The sequence below is a fragment of the Camellia sinensis genome, chromosome 10 (assembly GCF_055761805.1).
Source record: "Camellia sinensis isolate YWXY chromosome 10, ASM5576180v1, whole genome shotgun sequence".
NCBI lineage: Eukaryota > Viridiplantae > Streptophyta > Magnoliopsida > Ericales > Theaceae > Camellia > Camellia sinensis.
The window spans coordinates 97,703,443-97,723,215 of NC_138970.1; the positions used below are offsets into that span (position 1 = coordinate 97,703,443).

The 19,773-nt window shown below is 31.8% G+C and overlaps 2 protein-coding genes and 1 long non-coding RNA gene across 3 annotated transcripts; all 3 read right to left on the minus strand.

The window, feature by feature from the left end:
• Positions 1 to 3,516: 3,516 nt before the first annotated feature.
• LOC114316629 (uncharacterized) lies at positions 3,517 to 7,434 on the minus strand. Its single transcript, XM_082893419.1, has 5 exons — positions 6,364 to 7,434; positions 5,922 to 6,265; positions 5,433 to 5,669; positions 5,131 to 5,336; positions 3,517 to 4,546 (listed from the first exon to the last, which is right to left on the minus strand). The coding sequence occupies exons 1-5, from the start codon at positions 7,320 to 7,322 to the stop codon at positions 3,821 to 3,823; spliced, it is 2,472 nt and encodes an 823-aa protein (XP_082749545.1). The 5' UTR covers positions 7,323 to 7,434; the 3' UTR covers positions 3,517 to 3,820.
• LOC145800566 (uncharacterized) lies at positions 7,376 to 13,805 on the minus strand. Its single transcript, XM_082890270.1, has 5 exons — positions 13,542 to 13,805; positions 8,820 to 9,245; positions 8,502 to 8,612; positions 7,752 to 7,914; positions 7,376 to 7,644 (listed from the first exon to the last, which is right to left on the minus strand). The coding sequence occupies exons 1-5, from the start codon at positions 13,803 to 13,805 to the stop codon at positions 7,376 to 7,378; spliced, it is 1,233 nt and encodes a 410-aa protein (XP_082746396.1).
• Positions 13,806 to 17,059: 3,254 nt separating this feature from the next.
• Positions 17,060 to 19,426, minus strand: LOC145801228 (uncharacterized). The gene is made up of 3 exons (XR_014342395.1): positions 18,922 to 19,426; positions 17,354 to 17,593; positions 17,060 to 17,259 (listed from the first exon to the last, which is right to left on the minus strand). It is a non-coding gene; the product is annotated as an uncharacterized LOC145801228 (long non-coding RNA).
• Between the last annotated feature and the right edge of the window lie 347 nt (positions 19,427 to 19,773).

The window sequence follows — 19,773 nt, forward strand, 5'->3', positions numbered from 1 at the left end:
TGTGTTGGGCAAGTTTGTTACAGGTTGGGTATGATTGGGAACGAATGGTTGCTGCCTAGATTTTGGTGTCTTCGCTCGAGCGAGGACTTTGTCGCTCGAGCGAGCTCTTTGTTTTAGATCCTTCGCTCGAGCCAGGGTTTGTTCGCTCGAGCGAGAGTTGAGTTTTGTGTCTAGTGGCTCGAGCGAGAAGTCCTTCGCTCGAGCTTGCGTCTACGTCTGATTCTGAACTTGAGAGCTGTGTTTCTTGGCTCGAGCGAGCTTTCCTTCGCTTGAGCGAGCGAGGTATATGTTTTGAGTTTCTTTGCTCGAGTGAGCATTCTGTCGCTCGAGCGTGCTTCTGGATTGTAGACCTGAAGCTTCGCATTCTTGGCTCGAGCGAGGGTTTCTACGCTCGAGTGAGAATTCTTTGTGTCTGGTCGCTCGAGCGACTAATCCTTCGCTCGAGCGAGCTTGTGTTATATCAGTAGGCAGTAGCGGGTAAACACTTCACTTTTTCATCTCTTTCATTTTCAAAACCCTAGATCCGAGCTCTCTCTCTCTCTCTACACACCTTCTCTCTAGGGATTGATCTACTTCTAGTGAGTCTCTAGCCTAGTCTCTTTGTAAGAAAGATAGAGGGTCGCGAGGGCTTGCTTTTAATCTGAAAAATCTCAGATTTGGAGCACTTTGGTTTTTGGTCATCTTCTCCTTGGAGCTTCTAATTTCGAGGTAGGGATGTCCTACTCTATTTTATGAGCTTTGTTTTTAAATTTTTGGCATTTTGATATGTTGGGATTGTTGGGTAATTTTTGGAAAAGTTAGGGTTTATTTTGTAATTTCTAAAAGAGGGGTTTTCCATGTTTGAGTCATATTTGTGTTATAGACTTGCAATGGAGGTTGTTTATGGATTATGGGTGAAAAATGAGCCTTAGGGCTATTATTGGAAAAAGGGGGTAAATGCCCTAATTGTAATAAATAACTAATTTGTATAATTAATTTGGGAAAATGTGAAATTGAGTTGAGAATAATGAAATTGGGAAATTATGTAATTAAATGGTGTAGTTGGATTAATTTATCACTCACCTATGAGAATGTTGATATTATATCCGTTTAATGCATTTATTTTCTATTTAAAAATAACTGCTTTGGGTTATCGGTGGAGGATAGTCTTGATTGTTGTAGATACTGCATGTTGATTAGGAAAAATCGAAACTAATCACATTGAATATGTCATCGAATATGACCGTTGGTATAATACATCAAACTTATGTATTGATCGACCTTGTATATGTTACGTGTTTATATACATTGTGTTGTGTGGGAGGAGATAGGGGATGTATTCCACGGTTTAGGGGAAGATAGGGGATGGACTCCTAAACCGGACATTGTTTGGGAGGAGATAGGAGATGTACTCTATTGATACATCAAATATGTGTATCTATTGAAATATTGATATAGCAAAGTTGTATATCATTTATGAAGTGTGGAAGTGTTTGTTTGAGATTGATACAGCAATTATGTGTATCTATTGTGAAGTAAGAAGTGTTTAATATGAGTTGTTATTAAATTATCTGGCCAGGTTCTGAGCCACATTTATGAAATGAATTGATAAGTGAAGAAAAATGGAATGTAACATGGACACAAGTGTCATGGAATTGTATTACGATATAATTGGTTTATGAGTGTTAACCATCTATCAAATGCTACAATTTTAGTCATTGCTTATATTTGGTTTAGTATATCTCTACTGGGCTGTGGCTCACCCTATATGGGACATCATTTTTAGGCCCAGGTGATATGCCACCTCCAAGGACATAGCATGGAAGGTCTTAGGAGTTGAAGGCTCTTTTTGTTATTTTGTTATCTTTTGTGGTATTACATGTAAATTCAGGCCAAGTGCTTAATATGATGTGAGTTAGTGCTCTCTTTTGTGTAACCAAGTGTTGACTTGGAAAGTTGTAAGCCGTTGGACATTTACTTTTGATGTCAACATGTAATACATCTGTAAGGACTACTCTGATAAATGGAAAGTGTTTATTTCTCTTATATCAATGCTTGTCAAGAATATGGGGTTTTATGTATTATTTTGAGGACGTTACACGAACTCTGCGTTTAAGATTCGAGTTGCATTCAATCATCAACAACATCACAATTAGTTAAGCAATTGTAGGATTCTAGGGTTTGATGAATTTTATTCTTTTTGTATACATATGTGTATATGTAGTGGGGGCATTTTTTTGTTGTTTTCTTTAGAGGGGCCTTTGAACATTTTTACATTATTTGTAATAGTACCCATTTTTACATTATTCATTTTTAAAGCTATAATAATGTCCGATAGAAATATAGTTCATGTTATTCACCCAAAAAAAATTACTCACCCCAAAAAAATATAGTTCATGTTGCTAAATGACCTACCTGGACTAAGATAATTTTATAATAAATGTTTTAAATGACAAATTTATGAAAAAAATGAATGTATGAACTTAGGTATGAGATAGTTATCATATTTAAAATATTTCTTAGTTACAATTCCCTATTATATTTTAAATTTATAAGAATTTTTTATTTTATTATACAAAAATGACTATAATAAATTATTGAAATTATACGTTCCCGTGCATAGCACGGGTTGCTGCTAGTATATATATATACAAAAATGATAGAGACTCCCTTTTTCCTTGACCCCCACAACCCTCCACTAACATATGTCAGTGAGTCATAGGAGAAAAAAAAAAAACAAAAACAAAAACAAAACAAAACAAAAAAAAAAAAAGCTAAAAATTGACCAATCCCAGTACATTGGGGGTGGTAGGGGTCAAAAAAAAAAAAAGAAGAGGGTCTCAACCTTTTTCCTATATATATATATATAAAGATATTTTGATTATTTTATCTAACTTATCTTTTTAAACAAAATATTTTAACATATGAACTTTTTGATTACATAAAATTAAGATTTAGACTTTTAGGCCAAACTCTCACATATATATATTTGTTAAAAATTATATGAACGCACTCTCAATGTTACAAATTTTGAAAGTTCGCACTCCACGGGCCTATGGATTGGTGGCTTATCCATAGAATACAACATATCAACTGACAATCGTGTTGACTCATATTAACCTTGTAAAAGTGGGTGAGTCCTGTCCTATTATTATAAGAACTCCTTTACAGATTGTTTGAAAATCTGTGGGTTAAAAAATACAAAAATATTAGATATTCATATCAAATTACAAATTAAATTATCAATTACTTACAATCTGATATGGGCCACGGATTATATGAATGTGTACACCTCATTGTAAGTAAGTTAGTTTTTAGTTTGTAATTTTTGAACGGTCTCTAAAAAGGTTTGAAAATATATAATATAAAATACAATAATGGTTGAGACCTCTAAATTTGGAGACCCCATGACCCTTAAAATGATATGAATCATTCATGTATGAGAGAAAGGAAAAAATAAATAAATAAATAACACACATGAATAGTTCATATCATTTTAGAGGTCATAGAAATATCCAAAATTAGGAGTCTGACTCATTTTCCTACCAAATATATAGAAGTATTATTGCTTAATCACACCATAATTTAGCCCGACAGCGTACAATGAAATATACAGATAAACAAATAAATAGGGAGACATTCATGGAAGAAATTGAGCTGTCTCATAACTCCTCTACAATTATTATAATGGCTTGAAGAACCCTTCTCTCTCCCATCACTCAAGCAATACTTGGAAATACTTACTTGATCATTTCAGTTCAGTTAAATGAAAACAGTTACATAAGAATCAAAAGATTGATTCCTTTTCCTTCTAGTGTTTTCTTAGCAACCAAGCAAGATTTTAATGAAAAAAGTAAACTACCATGGCTAACAATAACAACACGAAGAGCAACCAGGTGGCAACTAAAGGAGAAATATAGCTCCAAAGTCCTCCGTTTCCTTCTTGTAGTGGATCACCACCCCATGCTAAGGCCTCTTTATTGTACTTTCTTTTCTCACTGTCCAGCAAACAATTTGTTGCTTCTTCAGCTAATCTAATATGGGATAGAATGTGAGGAAAAACCTTTTTATAGGACTCTTCCCCAATCAATAAATCCGAATGACCAAAGCCATCCACAACCACCCTTTCATGTCTAAAACCGGACTGGTGAAGCTTCATGTAGTTGGTTGCAAGAAGAGTAGTTTGGGGAGTCACAAGGAGAGTCCTCCCACCGGATATATAAAGCGTAGGGAGTGCCATTCTTTCGGGATGTATCAAGTATGAGTTTTTACCACTGCTGTCCACAATGAAACCAGCATTGCAAATCTTTCTGAGGTGAGGAAATCCAGCCATTGGAAGCCTTGGTAAGCTCTGTTTGTTTAACCAATAGTGCATGGAGGGGCTTATGTTGTCATGCCAAAATGTGTTACCAAATATCCCAGAAAAGACCTCACATTCATCGCAGGTGCATCTCTCGTAACGTGGCACCAAACGAGCAATATATTTTAGGAGCTTTTGTCGTGAACTTGCCTTTGATGTCTTGAACAAAGGGAGGATCTTGTTCTTGCCTAGTATGACCATCGACATCTGCAATATGATTGAAGTTATAAAAGAATGCAGGCCTAAAACATATATAAAATGGTGTCAAAACTATGTTCTTTGTAGGCCTACCTTGATTAGCCTCAAGAGTAATGGGTACCCCCATTTACAGTTTGTAAAGGTGTGAAGCCTCGATGTCTAAAATTTTTCTTATATTAAAGAACCAAAATTAGATAACCATCGTTTTACTATTAGTTGAATTTCTGCTATATAAGTCACTAAATGATGAATATCTAAATTTTGAGAAAGAGAAAAGTTAGGGATCATGAAAATAATCATGAAAGATTTATAATCCTTGGATTACCTTGATTAATGTGTAGTGCTTTATTCTAAGTGTAATCAAAGCTTTCATGATTATTTTCATGAAAGATTTTTCATGATACCTAGCATTGCTGATTGAGAAATTCCAAATGATTCAAGAACGAGAACATAATGCTTCCATATTCAAACACGAGCCACTTTCCGATTTCTACCAATTGTACATTTTAATTAGTTCCTCACGTTCGAATTGTCTTTTATGGAAAATAACTTCCAATCATATTTTGTGAGAATTACGAAGAGGTAAAGCTTACCGGGATGAGGGGAAGCCACAATTTGACTCTGGATGAAGTGGTGAGTTTGAAGAACATCGAAGAGTTGGTGCAAGATAGAGAAGCTATATGGGCTGCAGAGACATGGCCTCCCATAAGAGCTACATGAATTGCTAAGCCTCCAACACAATGTGCAACCACATGTATTTTTATCAATGGCCCGTGCAAATCACGAATTTTATTGATCACTACAAAAATAAAAATAAGAGTTAAAAATAGGCCAGTTGAGTTGGTTAGTAACTACATTTTTTATATAGAATTTTATTTTTTATTTTTTTGTTTACCAGCAGGTATATCAAATCTGCCAATATCTTCAATGGTGAAATTGTTTGAAGGATTCAAAGGGTGTAATCTTGGTTGCAGCAGCCATGTTTCATACCCTTCTTCTAGTAGAGTTCTAACCAAATCATTTGGTTCTGTGGGTAGCCAATAATTCTCAGTGGAATGACCATTAATTAGGAGAATTGGATTTAGTTTCTTCTCTCCTTTCCATTGCTTGCAACTGATGATAAACCCATCTTCTGTTCAATTACCAAAGAAGCAACAGTACGTTGAGAACTCCGGTACCAAAGGAAAAAAAGAGTAAACAAATAAAAAAATAAAAATAAAAAAGAGTACTGATATAGTCCATAAGGTGCTCTAGGACATATTACTATTTCGGTTGTAGTTGTCCAAGAGTATTGGTTCAAGACAGTATTGGATTGAGTCGGAACAATTTAGAGAACAAACGAGCTTGCAAGTTACAAATCTATGGATTGTATACTTCTGCCTACCTGTTTGTATCTCGTGGAGAATGCTGTCTTGATAAGGTTTTTGGTGTAATTCTGAAGAATTGAATTCCTTGTGACTCCCTCGTGGCACCTGCAAAATGTAGGTTTTGAAAAGATTCTGTAATAGCACACCAACAAACCTTCTTCTCATGTTCCCTTCTAGGCTTATCAAGCACTTCAGGAGCTCTATCATGGAAATATTAAGCTTCCCTTTCAAGTTCAGCATATCTTCCTTGGCACTGTCCATACAGACTTTATTGAATGTCACGTTCATTGTCGTTGTCTCCCTCCATGCAGATGATCCAAAGAGATAAGGCTTCATTACCTTCTTTCCTTCAAGAATGTATCTGTAGGAAAAATAATTTCTATTATTTATGTGAAAAACAAATACTATAATAAATAATGTCAGAATGAAGATAAATTTTAAGTTTAGATCATATCAGACCTTGAGCCAGAAGAAGCAGCAAGAAGGAGAGTATAGTGCATATACTGCGTATACGGAGTTCTTTCATCCACTTCACACAAATCTACTTCCCCATCTACAATATGTAATTTATCAGACTCCAAAGCGCTAAATAAAACATATCCTCCAACTTTACCCCTTAGCAGAGGATGAGATAATCCGATAAGTTTACTCTTTATATCCGATTCCTTCCAAGTTCTAGAGTTTATTTTCATCTTGAGATAAGCTACACATGGCATACCACCCACATAGCCTCTCATGGTTTCTTTAACGACAACCATTGATTTTCGATCGCTATCTAGCTTCACACTAGTAATTGAGCCTGGCTTCGGATCACCCAAGTTATTTACCAAAACCATACCTTTGTCACTTTTGTGCTTGAGAACATCTGACACAAGGTTCCTACTTAAATGCTCAGCCACTGTGGCAATACTTAGACATGGATTTATGCCGAGAGAGCAAGGTATTAAGGAGGCATCACAAACATAGAGGCCGGGGTGCACTGAGTTATGAGACTTTGTGTCAAATACTTGACCATTGGGGTTACAAACTCCTTGTGAAGGGTCTGATGATGCATTGCAACCCCCTAAAAGATGAACTGATGCGCTCCGATACCTTGACATGAACAATATTCCTCCCAATTTCTTTGTAAGTTTTTGAAACACTCCAATTTTTCTTGGTAGTAAATGATCAAGGGGTGGCTGAAAGCAGATTCTGTTAGTGTCCTTGTCAAATGTTATTTTTCCATCACTCTCATCATATCCCATTGCATTGAAAACCAGTGCATTGCTATATTTCATTCCTAACACACGTTTTAGGGTGTCTATAATACCATGTAGGAACCAATAGCCAGAAGGCCATCCATAAGTAAAGATCCCTTTAAATAGAAGGTAAGGATATGCCACTGGAAGTACTGCACTCTGCGCCAAATGGTACCACATGTATCAATTTTGACAATAATCATAAACACAAATGAGACATGGAAGAAGAACTCCTATATATATGAACATAAAACTTCAACCTGAATTGTGAATCCCAACGAAGAGGTGTATGATGAAGAAATGGATGGGCCTGGCCTCTCCTGAAAAGGTATCTTTGTGAATTGCTTTTTGTCCAAAGCATAAGCACCCAATGGTGCAGGGCTACCAGCAAGATAAGCGACAGTGTTACCATTACAACAAAAACCTGATCCAAGTCTCTCAGAAAGTTTCAGTCCTCTCATTTGAGACTGGAATAGTATCTCAGTCGTGCCAAACACTCCACCTGCAGAGTGATTCAAAGTATTTTATATTTTTATTTTTAAAGTTCGTAACGTTTGTCTGACTAAAATTTTAACAAGATTTTGAGTATCTATAGCTATGTCATATTACCTGAGAGGATAACAAAATCAGATGCAACATAGTCAATCTCATTGAGGTATATATGCCAGCGCCGCCTTTTTTTCCTGCTAACTTTGTCTTCCTTTTCACAAATGTAATCTGGATTCTGTACCACATACTGAACTTGGCATTGTGTTTTGATGGTACATCCTGCCTGAATCACACAAAATCTGATTTTAGGATAGAAGGGATTCGCACACAAGGTACAAACATTCACTTGCAACCTACAAAGCACGGGTGCAAGTATGGATATGTTATGCGGATACATCAAACCTAAAAAAATAAGATAACGGTATGGTTGAGGTATGCCAATAAATTTATTATTTTTTATAATTTATAGTTTGAGATTCAACTTACAAATTAAAGTTTACTACCAAAACTAAAAGGGGAAATTCTAAAATCAAAAGAGAAATCATTGTTCAACAATAACAATATCAAAGCAAAATCCATAAGCTATATTAACGCCTTTAAATAGCAAAAATTATAAAACAAAATTTCATATTTCAAAAGCAAACTAAGCAAAATTTGAAAGCTTGAAATTTCAATCTTCACTTCCATCAACTTCATCATTGAATAATAAATATTTCATTGCACATCAAGCAAAGGATTTGCAATTTCAAATAAATTAAAACTCTCTAACAAATTAAATATATTTTCACCAATGTCCCATAACTTAGTGTACCCGATGTACCCATCCCGTGCCTACAGAGTATCAATTGCCAAAGAATATGTAAAATATACCGGGTACGTATTTCGAGCACCCGATATGGATGTAGCCCTATCATTATGCATATTAGTACCAAATATGAGTACCGCAACATTTTTGAAATACTTGTGCTTCATAGCTTGCAACTGATTCAATTCACTGTGTTCATGTAACATTTGATGTACAACGCTATTGGAGAATTGGATTCATTTTGTGGATGGTAAGCATCATGGCAGTTAATCATATGGAGTTAGTTTTTCACATTTATTGAAAATGACAAGGCATTACTCTCTCTCTCTCTCTCTCTCTCTCTCTCTCTAATTTAAAAAAAAAATGAATAAGAGGATAAAAACCTGGACTGAAGAAACCAAATAATTTTTGTCTGTAGAATTCTTGGCATTATAAGGACAACCAGCAAGACAATTTCCACATGCTAAGCAGCTGCCCATCTCCTGAAACTTTGATGAATTGGATGACTGTTCTTCTATATCAAAATTCACACTTAGCTTCAATGGGTCACTGCTGGTTTCTTTGAACCCATCTCCTTCAACTATTCCCTTCATGATCTTGGCATTAGGATACATGATGGGAACACTCTGTATTCTCAGCATGGATGAAGCAGAAGCTTCACACATCTCCCAATCTTTTTCCCATTCTTTTGGCCATTTTGGATTCCTTCTCGCGCGGATTGGGGCCGGTATCATCACCCCTGCATTCACCAGTGAACCTCCGCCGAGCCCGCAGGCCACTGTTGCTACAGAATCATCTTGTATAGACACCTATATTTCAATCAGATATGGATCCATCAAGAGTACATTTTTCCCAACTTGTATGGTTTGTTTTAAAAAGTTGATTAAAAATTGATTTTTGAGTTTTTTTTTGCCCCTTAAAAATAAATAACATAACATAACATAATTTTAATTTTTTGAGTTATAAATAAAAAATAAAAAATATCATAACTAAACACGCCATAATGCATGACTAAAAATTCATGAGTTACAGCTAAAGAAATCATAAATCGTAACTAAAATAATATTATAATTTATAACTAAATAAGAAAATTGGTTATACGTACCTAAATAAGAAAATAACATAATTAAGGATTCATATGGTATATTCTTTAAAATGTAAATTAGAATTTCTCTGTTATATCTACTAAGAAATAAATATGGGGGAGGATTTCCTCTAGTCTAGATTTTGGACTATCACGGCTTTTGTTTCGATAATATGAACCACTCATTTTGTTAGACACTTTGTGTATTTTATATATATAAAAAATTAAGTCTATCTAATAATTGTAACTTGTTCAATTTATTATATTTTTAACCAAAAAAATTTATTATTTATTTTTAAAAGTATAATTTAAAAAAAAATTAAAAATGTAATAAATTAAATAAGTTACACTTAATACATTAATTGCTTAACAAAATAAATTGTTCAAATTATCAAAACGAGGTTTGTAATAAGTCCCAAAAATTCAATAACACTCTACAATCCAAAATCTCGACCGAAAGGGATCCGCCTCCAATAAATATATTGGTTATTTAAGGGAAGTAGAATTAATAGTTTTGCATGCCAACTTTATATTTGTTTATGCATCCTCTACTTTAGTCATTGAGTCTAACATATGCTTACTGATTTCAAGTTCCATTTCTCAGCTTCGTTTGTCACATCTTTTACCTTTTTTCAAAAAAAAAAAAATTAAATTAAATAATGCTCCGTTTGACCCTAAAATTGATAATGATGATACCAGTCGCTGTGGTGATGATAGAGTTGGTGATTGGTAGCAATTGCAGTGGTGGTGATGGTAGTAAAACCCTTATATCATATTGGTGATGAAAAATATGTTTTATTCACTTTCTTAATTTATATTGTATCAAACTAAGACTATAATTTGAGCGAATTTAATTTGAACAACTCGAATCTAACTTGAATTTTTTTTAGAATTTGGAAGATATTTAAATTTGATATGGATTTAAGTAAAAATTTAAAAGTCCCGAGTTAAATTAGACCGGCTTCGGTAAAAATATTAAACAACTTGAACTCGAGTTATATATATATATATATAAATATTAAAATATTTAATATATATAAATTATTAATTATTAGATGATATTAAAATAATTTATACTGTTAAATCATATTAAATACAAGTAACATAATATAAAATCTTATCTTTTTTATTCTCACTCATAAATTATAAAAAGTACCATAGCGATATCTGTTTTACATTATATAAATTATTTATTTTCATCTTATTAATGATTTTCTAAACAAATATAAATTAAATCTAATTTTAACAATTTAATAATTTATCTGAAAAAAATTAAAATTTACGTGCAATTTGAATAACTCGGGTTGAACTCGGGTTAGGTTTGAATAGGCAATTTTAAGTTACAATTTGAGTCTAAACAGATCTTAACACAATTTGAAATAAATTTAAATAACTCTCAATTTGTCTGAATCCGTTCAAATTGCATCCTTATATCAAATGTAAAAAATATATATAAAAGATAAAAATAAGAATGCCACTACAACAAATAGCAGAATTGGCGACTAAAGTTTCTTTTTTCGTCGCTGAAAGTAGTAGAATTGGCGACTAAAATGGAATTAGTCGCCAAAATTGGTCACTTTTGCCGACTAAAACAGTTTAGTCGCCGAATACAAGGTTTTTAGCGACTAAAAGGCACTTTAGTCGCCGAATCTGGGGGTTTTAGCGACTAAAGGTAGTTTAGTCGCCGAATGTGACAGTTTTTGGCTACTAAAATAATTTAGTCGCCAAAAGTGATGGTTTTGGCGACTAAAAAACAGATTGGTCGCCGATTGTAGGTGTTTTGCTGACTAAAAACATATTGGTCGCTGAAAGTGAAGCTTTTTGGCTACCAAAAAAAAATTAGTAGCTAAAAACTGAGTATTGGCGACTAAAATTCAGTTTAGTAGCTAAAAGGTGACGTTTTGGCGACTAAAAACAGGTTTAGTCGCCAAAACTGCATATTTTTAATTGGAACTAATTTTTTTAGCGACAAAAAAATCATTAGTAGCCCAAAATAATAGAATTGGCGACTAAATAATGGTTTTAGTCACCAAAAGTGGCCTAAATTTTTTTTTAATAAATAATTTATTTTTTACATAATTTATATTGAATAAAAATAATTATATTTATATAATTAGTTTTGTATTAATACTGATTAATATACTATATAAATAATATGTATTGCATATACATTCATGTGATGTTATAGTGGCATAGTGGAGGGAGTGTTTGGTTAAAGGTTTAGAATGTGAAAGGATCAGTGGTTCGAAACTCAGAAAATGCAAAGAAATAAGGTTTTTTTTTTTTTTTTCACGGAATACCTTTGGCGACTAAAATTAGTCGTCGCCAAAAGTGTTGCTTTCGGCGATTAATCACTTTGGTCGGCGATTCATGGCTATTAGCAACTAAAATATTAGTCGCTGAATGTATAATTTCCGAAAGTGTAATTCACTATTGGCGACCATCACTTTCGTCGCTGAAACACCTGTTTTTGCCGACTAAAACTTGTTGTCGCCAATACCTCTGCCGACTAAGTACTGGCGACAAAATGGGCGACTAAAAAATTTAGTCGCTGAATCTGAAAAATCCACTTTTGGCGACTAAAGAGGGACTTTTGGCGACTAAAAATTTAGTCGCCAAAGGTGATTTTTGTTGTAGTGTGCTAAGAATAAAATGTACAAAACACACATTCACATTTTGGACCTGACATAAAAAGTACAAAACACACACACTCACATCCTGGACCTGACATGCAAAGATAAGTGAGTGTATGTGATTGTGCAATCTGTTTGCAGTTAGGAGCGTGCGCGGCCGGTTTCGGACAATTTAAGCGTGAAATTATAAATTGAATAGTGAATTGATGATTTTGTAAATCGATAAATTATGATTTGAGCGAATTTTAACAAATTGACAAATTAAAAAATATTTTAATTAATTATTATATATTTACATAATATATAACATTTGTATAATATATAATATTAATTTGTACAATATTTTTTAAATATATAATACAAATTATTTTACATAATATGTTTTATATATAGGCTTGGTTTGGGAAGTGGGTTGGCTTTTTGGTTTTTTTGGCTATTTTAGCCTGGGCTTAAAAGCTTGGTTTGGGAAGGGCTTTTTGGCTTTTTGGCTTTTTTGAGTTTTTTTGTGAGAGAAGAATGTAATGATTATGGGTTGGATGTGACGTTTTGTTTGTTAGGGCTAAAATAGCCTATTTTGTTTTTTGTGGCTAAAATAGCCAAAAAAGCCTGCAAACCCACTTGCCAAACACAGGCATATATAACCATTAATTTATAATAAATTCCATACCTTAAATATCTCTTTTCACGTTCATTTTTACATTAATATTTCATTGGAGGTTAAAAAATATATATATAATAACTATAGTGGAGCGGAGCGGTTCAATTCAGTTGGCAGATTATAAATTAAAAGTTTAAACTGCGATTAGCGGTTAGAGCGGTGCAAATTGATGCATATTGATCTGGATTTAGTAGATTGAACCGTATTTTACACAGTTCTATTTGCAGTATTGTTGCTTCAAATTAGTGTAATAATTAAAAACACAAAAATTTTAAATATAAAATCAAACACATAAAATATTGTGTTTGGTTTGTGTTTTGAGATAAATTTAAAAAAAAAAAAAATTTAAAGAGAGAATTTAGAAATTTTGTTGGTTTGTTTGATTGTATATTTTGAAAATAGTTTTAGAGCTTAGGAGTTTGAAATGATTTGATATTTTGTTGTAATTGAATAGATTAGATGTGTGTGAGAGAAAAAAATGATTGATTGATGTGTAAGAGATTGAAATTGATTTTGAAATTTTTTCAAAAAAATTTAAACTAAACAAAATTTTAAAAATTGTATCTTAGTATACAAACCCAACAATCCCATAATTGCTGACAAGATTTTTAAGAAGTGGGTCACCTATAAATCTCATAAAATTCTGGCTATTTTTTTTTTTAGTTTTTGGTTTCATTATATATATAATTTATGTGCACATAAAAATCGACACAGAGAGAATGACGATGACCTGAAATAAAGCATCTTTGGGACCAAAAGTGAAACCCAAGTTGGTGTTTTCCATCCTCACGGCGGACATAAACTTGAAAAAGTCGGTGGGGAAGTCATGAGCTTGCCATTGCCGGCCTTTCTCCATCAAACACACCTTTATTCCGGCCATTGACATCCGACAGGCAGCCACAGAGCCGCCATATCCAGACCCCACTACAACAGCATCATACCCTTCTCCATCGCCACCACCGTTAAACCACACTTCAGAGTCCACTTTTGTCATTTCTGAGGGTTGTTTGAGACGATCTAAATAAGTATACATTTTGACTTTTTATAAAAATATATACAAAAAAATAAAGAGGCGATGCGATGAAAAAAAGATAAAAAGATGAATTATTTAGGAGATGACAAAGCACCATGTGGAATTGAGGATAACACTCAAGTGAGATGATGAGTAATGGAATTTGAGTTTCCAGATTCATATAAATATACTAATGCATGGATGTTACCGAATATACTTTTTCTTGTTTTTTTCTCAATGTTTGTTTCGGTGGAAGAACAGTTGTAACTACATTGTTGTCAACGAAGACACCTAGTAATATCCTCCTAGGTATATTTTGTTATCAGACAAAATTATAAAAGAGTATCTTTCTTAAATATAACGATAACAACAATATAAAACGGTTTTACCTAGTTATATGCTCCCTAACTATTTAATTATTTAATTAACAATGTCCACTTTATAAACCAAACCAAATCAGTGGGATGTGGAATAAATTATAAAAAAATATTATTCCAAGTTATTACCAACTGATAATGAATTCAAGATAAGGATTTGACTTACATGGTTCGATTCGCTGGATTTCTGTTCATAGACAGTTTACATATGATTGGAAGTACTTTAAAAAATAATGCATCATTTTATTTTCACAATTCTTGTCTTGTATGTGTAAAGATTTACCCATAATATAAACAATACTACTAGTCTAATGCTAGATTCCACTGGCTTATTATGATTTAGCATAGGGGTATGGTATGATTAATGAAATAGACATTAATATAATTTTAAAAATTAGGTTGATATGGTTTAAATATTAGTGATCAATATAATACACATTACATACATACTTTGAGATTAAAAGTACAATTTTTTTTTTTTTATAATTGAGTTTCTACTGAGAATTTACTTAGTAAATTACTAAGAGTTTATTTAGAATTTACTGAGAATTTATTGAGTAATTTACTAAGAACTTACCGATAATTTACTGAGCAATTTATAAAATTTATTGAGAATTTATAGAGTTATTTACCATGAATTTACTGATAATTTATTGAGCTATTTACTGAGTAATTTATTGAGAATTTACTGAGTAATTTACTCAAAATTTATTGAAAATTTTCTTAAAATTTATTGAAAATTTTCTGAGTAACTTACTTAGAATTTATTGAGTAATTTACTGAAAATTTATCAATAATTTTCTGAGTAATTTACAAAGAATTTATTAAAAATTTAACGAATTATTTATTGAGAATTTACTACGAATTTACGGAGTAATTTACTGAGTAATTTACTAAGATTTACTGGGAATTTACTGAGTAATTTACTCAGAATTTACTGAATAATTTAGTGAGAATTTACTGAGTAATTCACTCATAATTTATTGAGAATTTATTCAGCAATTTACAAAGAATTTACTATGAATTTATTAGTCTATCCATCTTCTCTTTAGCAAGACAAACATTTTTGAGATCTTCTTCTAATGCTGCTTCTTCTCTTCCTTTTGTTGTATTTTTTTTTTTTTTTTTTTTTTTTTCAGTCTTCTTGAGTTACCCCATCTCATACAACGCATCTACCAATCTTCTCTTCTTCTTCTTCTTCTTCTTCTTCTTCTTTTTTGTGTTTAATTTTTTTTTCCCCCAGTCTTCTTGGGCTATCCCATCTCATACAATGCATCAACCAAGAACATAATCTTTGACATATAAATAAATAAGAATTTTTTTTTCTTTTTCAGGTCTGTTTTATCCTTGTTAATTCACTGTTCTAGATTCAATTTTCTAAAAATTGAGTTTTTTGTTTTTCGTATTTTTTTTTTGTTTTTAGTGAATAAAAATTTTAAGTAATTTTTTTACTTTTTTAGATGTACCTTAAATGTATCTAAAAAGTGAAATATTCGTAAAAAAAATATTTTAAAAAATAATAAATACACAAATATACGAAAAATATACTGAATTCTCATATTTTTTTGTATTTTTGATATTTAGTGAATTTTCTAAATATTTTTTCACAAATATTATACTTTTTAAGTATATTTATGTTAGGTGTATCTAAAAATTAAAAAAATTACTTATAATATTTAAAAAATTCAGTAAAAACAAAAAAACATGATAAATAAAAAATTTTAATTTTTTGAAAAGTGAATCATGAAAAACCAAACCAAACAAGTTGATTAGTATTGCAAAGAAAAAAAAATTGAAATCCAAAAGAAAATTTAAAACCCAGATTTTATTAATAATTTTTTTAGTTTTGTTTTTAGGGTCATTTTAAACAGATATTGGTATTGAATTTTCTTGAAACCCATACAAAAATTGAAACACAAATTCTACTCTATGATAGAATATAATGAAAACATTTCTCATATATATATATATATGTATAGACATTGTGCAAACTGGTTTCTCTTTTAGTTTTTCTTTGGGAAAGAGGGGCGTAAAGATGGGCCTACATTCCACTACAACATTTTCTTAGTTTAGTGATACTTGAAAGTATCACTGAACTACTCTTTTGTGGCGTTTTGAACAAGTGCCATTTATACCCATACCACAGTAGATACTAGTGCCACGATAGATACTTGCAAGTGCCACTACACCATCATGGCTAAAAACTTTCAATGACATTTTGATGTCATGATAGATACTATTTGTGACACTATCAAGCGCTATTAAAAAAAGAGTTAATGACACTTTAGTAACACTTTTAAGTGTCATTACACCATCAAGGCTACACACTTTTAGTGACACTTTAATGTCATAATAGACACTATTTGTAACGTTATCAAGTACCATTAAAGAAGACTTGCAATCTAAAAAATACCATTATATGAATTTTTAATGACACTTGTTATCTTACAATTAATATTTATAACAACTTTATAAATGCTACTAAATTCAATTCGTTTGTGCCATTAAATGGATATTAGTGACATTGAAACTTATTTTAGTGACACTTTGTAAAGCTACTGTCACTACTACAAAATGTCACTCATATGTTCTTTTCATTGACACTTCTAAAAACTACAACTAAGCATGCGTAAATGTCGGTAAAAATTGAATCGATTTTATAAACAAATGAATATTAATTGTCACATCCTATATTAATTTGACATCCATTCATCCTGTAATATTTTCATAATAATAGACAAATATTATCACCATAGGATCATCACATCAAAAACAAAAACAAAAAAAAAATCAAATCACAATCAATTATTTATTATTGAAATATAAATTTATTTATATTGCAATAAAAATCGGTTGCCAAAATTATAAAATATTTTACCACACTAACAAAGTTAAAGCCAAAAAAAATAAAATTAAAAGAAAATTATTTCAACCATAAGTTCTGAAAAACCAGTCAAATCCATCTTCCAGAGAGACAAATTATCAAAACAAAATTAGTTTCCAAATTCTCAACCTCACTTGTATAAATATTCTCGATTAGCATCCATAACTTGCGAAATCTACATCCAAAAGATAAACTTGTAAAAGTAATTGAAACTATATTAAGTTAATATAAATTTGTTAATGAAATTAGTATTTACGAAAAAAATATACCACAAATGGAGCAAGCCAAGCAATATGAGCTCCAATAGCTTGTCCAACTGTTTTGACAAGTCCATATGATTGAATTAAGCTCTCATTAGATTTGATTGGCACTTGAACATGTACCTCTCAATAGTCAGGTCCTAATTGTTTCCCTTCTACTTCTTTAGATACGTCTGTGCTTTTAAGTATTCAGTTTGCAACTGTTTTTGTTGGCCTAATGATACTTTTTAAAACAACTATATCTCCCACCTGTAATTCAAGATTTAACTACTTAAGTAATTATATATTTACAATTAATAAATAATATTTAAAAAATAAACTAATACAAAGTGCCAGAGTAAAGAAAATCACAACTGAAAGTGATATACATTTCTCTAGTAGATAAGCAAGTCATGCGATTTAATCACTTAATTGGTTCACCACACCACAACAAATTATATAAAAATAACAACTGTAAATATTTAGACCATATCAAATAATAGCTTAAAATATCAATAACAACCACTCAAAAAATAACAAAACCAAACACTCTAACTTACCAAGTGTAGATACCAAAATTAAGAGATGGTTTAATCACCGTTCAAATTATTAAGAAAAATTAAATTATTTTGATTGATCAAAGTCAAGGTGATCAAATTATTCAAAGCAATGGAGGTCCCACCAAAATCATGAAAGTTGACCTATTCAAATAATGAGTCATGCCTAAATCAAATGATCAATCCATTTTGACAATTGGATCAAGTGGTTAGGTCAACCCAAAGATGAGGGTCCCACAACAACACATGTCAAAATCCCCCAATAAATAAGAAATTGTGGAGTATCTAAAATCAAATTCAAAATCAAATAATTTCCATAAAGAGACAAACTTCTATCATTTTTGGAAATTAAAATCAATTAAATATTTGATTGAGGGTTTCCAAAACAAACTCCCCATTCTTTGAGCCTATAAATACCTGCTCTCATTCAACCCTCCATTCCACCAAACGATATATGGTTTCTGTTCTTCCAAATGCACCAAGGGCACAAGAGGGGCTGCTTTCTACATAATAGTTCTACTTTTCCTGACCTTTCCTCCCCGTGAACCCCCCAACCCCCCTTTTTATTTTCTTTCTAGGTGAAAACCCATCTCATTCTAAGCAACATCAATTGGACAATAGCAAACACCACGACTTCCCCCTTAACTCTAGAATGAATATTAAGATGACATTTGCATACAAAGTATCAACTTGGAACCACCTGCTTGTCTAGTGTTTGCACAGCATCAGCTACACACATGTACACATCACTTGAAAAGAACTCTTGAGCCTCATTAGCTATTGCAAGGAAAGATTCCTACATTTTAAACCATAAATGATTGATAGTTATTATTATGGATGTTCTTTCAATTTCTCTTGATCTCATTGGATGTAATTATTTATTTTAATGATTCTTTTCTGCCTGGAAAAATTACAGCTTCTTATAACAGGACAGTCTATGATTTAACTATTCTTCATTAGGTAATTCTACATTTTCATGCATCTTGACACACGCAAAAAAAAAAAAAAAAAAAAAAAAAAATTTAAAAAAAGGTGACATACCATTGCAGTATTCCTGAAGATTAGCAACTGCAACCTCCAGTCCTCTGCTTGCAGTTGCATTTCCTGCAATTGATGGTGCAGTTATGCCTTGTCTTCCAATATCTTCTTCAGCAAATGACCCTAAAATCGACAGCAGCAATTAGGTTATAATGATCACAAAGCTCTGCAAACCAATGTCTGAATGTTGCCATACAAACACATTCTCATCTCAATAAATTTAGCAGAACTAACAAAACAGAAAATATTCTTAATAACAAACTCAAATACAACAAGAACCTTTCTTCTTCATTTTTCCCCTTTTCTGAGTGTTTGTTAAGAAACATAGACAAACAAGCTGACACAATGAGGAAAGATGAGAAAGCAATTAAAAAGAGGAAAACCCACACTAAAGAAATAAAGATTACAGGATAATAGCAAACCCAAGCAAAGATCATTCAGGGGATAAATAAATAAAAGATGTGATAGAATCCATTCAAAGAAAGAATAAAATAAAAAGACTAGAACAGACACTAACTGATATTGTTCTACTTTAGAGAGAGAATTTAGAAATTTTGTTGGTTTGTTTGATTGTATATTTTAAAAATAGTTTTAGAGCTTAGGAGTTTGAAATGATTTAATATTTTATTATAGTTGAGTAGATGTGTGTGAGAAAAAAAAATAATTGATTGATGTGTAAGAGATTGAAACTGATATTGAAGTTTTTTTAAAAAAATTAAACTAAACAAAATTTGAAAAATTTTATCTTAGTATACAAACCCAACAATCCCATAAATGCTGAGAAAATTTTCAAGAAGTGGGTCACCTATAAATCTCATAAAATTTTGGCTATTTTTGTTTTTAGTTTTTGGTTTC

Coding starts and splice junctions, on each gene's coding strand:
- LOC114316629 (XM_082893419.1), bottom strand. CDS start 7,322: ATGTGGTACCATTTGGCGCAGAGTGCAGTACTTCCAGTGGCATATCCT. Junction 5,670..5,921: donor TCTCCACGAGATACAAACAG/GTAGGCAGAAGT, acceptor GTAATTGAACAG/AAGATGGGTTTATCATCAGT. Junction 5,337..5,432: donor CAGATTTGATATACCTGCTG/GTAAACAAAAAA, acceptor TTATTTTTGTAG/TGATCAATAAAATTCGTGAT.
- LOC145800566 (XM_082890270.1), bottom strand. CDS start 13,805: ATGACAAAAGTGGACTCTGAAGTGTGGTTTAACGGTGGTGGCGATGGA. Junction 9,246..13,541: donor CCAAAGATGCTTTATTTCAG/GTCATCGTCATT, acceptor ATTGAAATATAG/GTGTCTATACAAGATGATTC. Junction 7,645..7,751: donor TGATTTTGTTATCCTCTCAG/GTAATATGACAT, acceptor ATCACTCTGCAG/GTGGAGTGTTTGGCACGACT.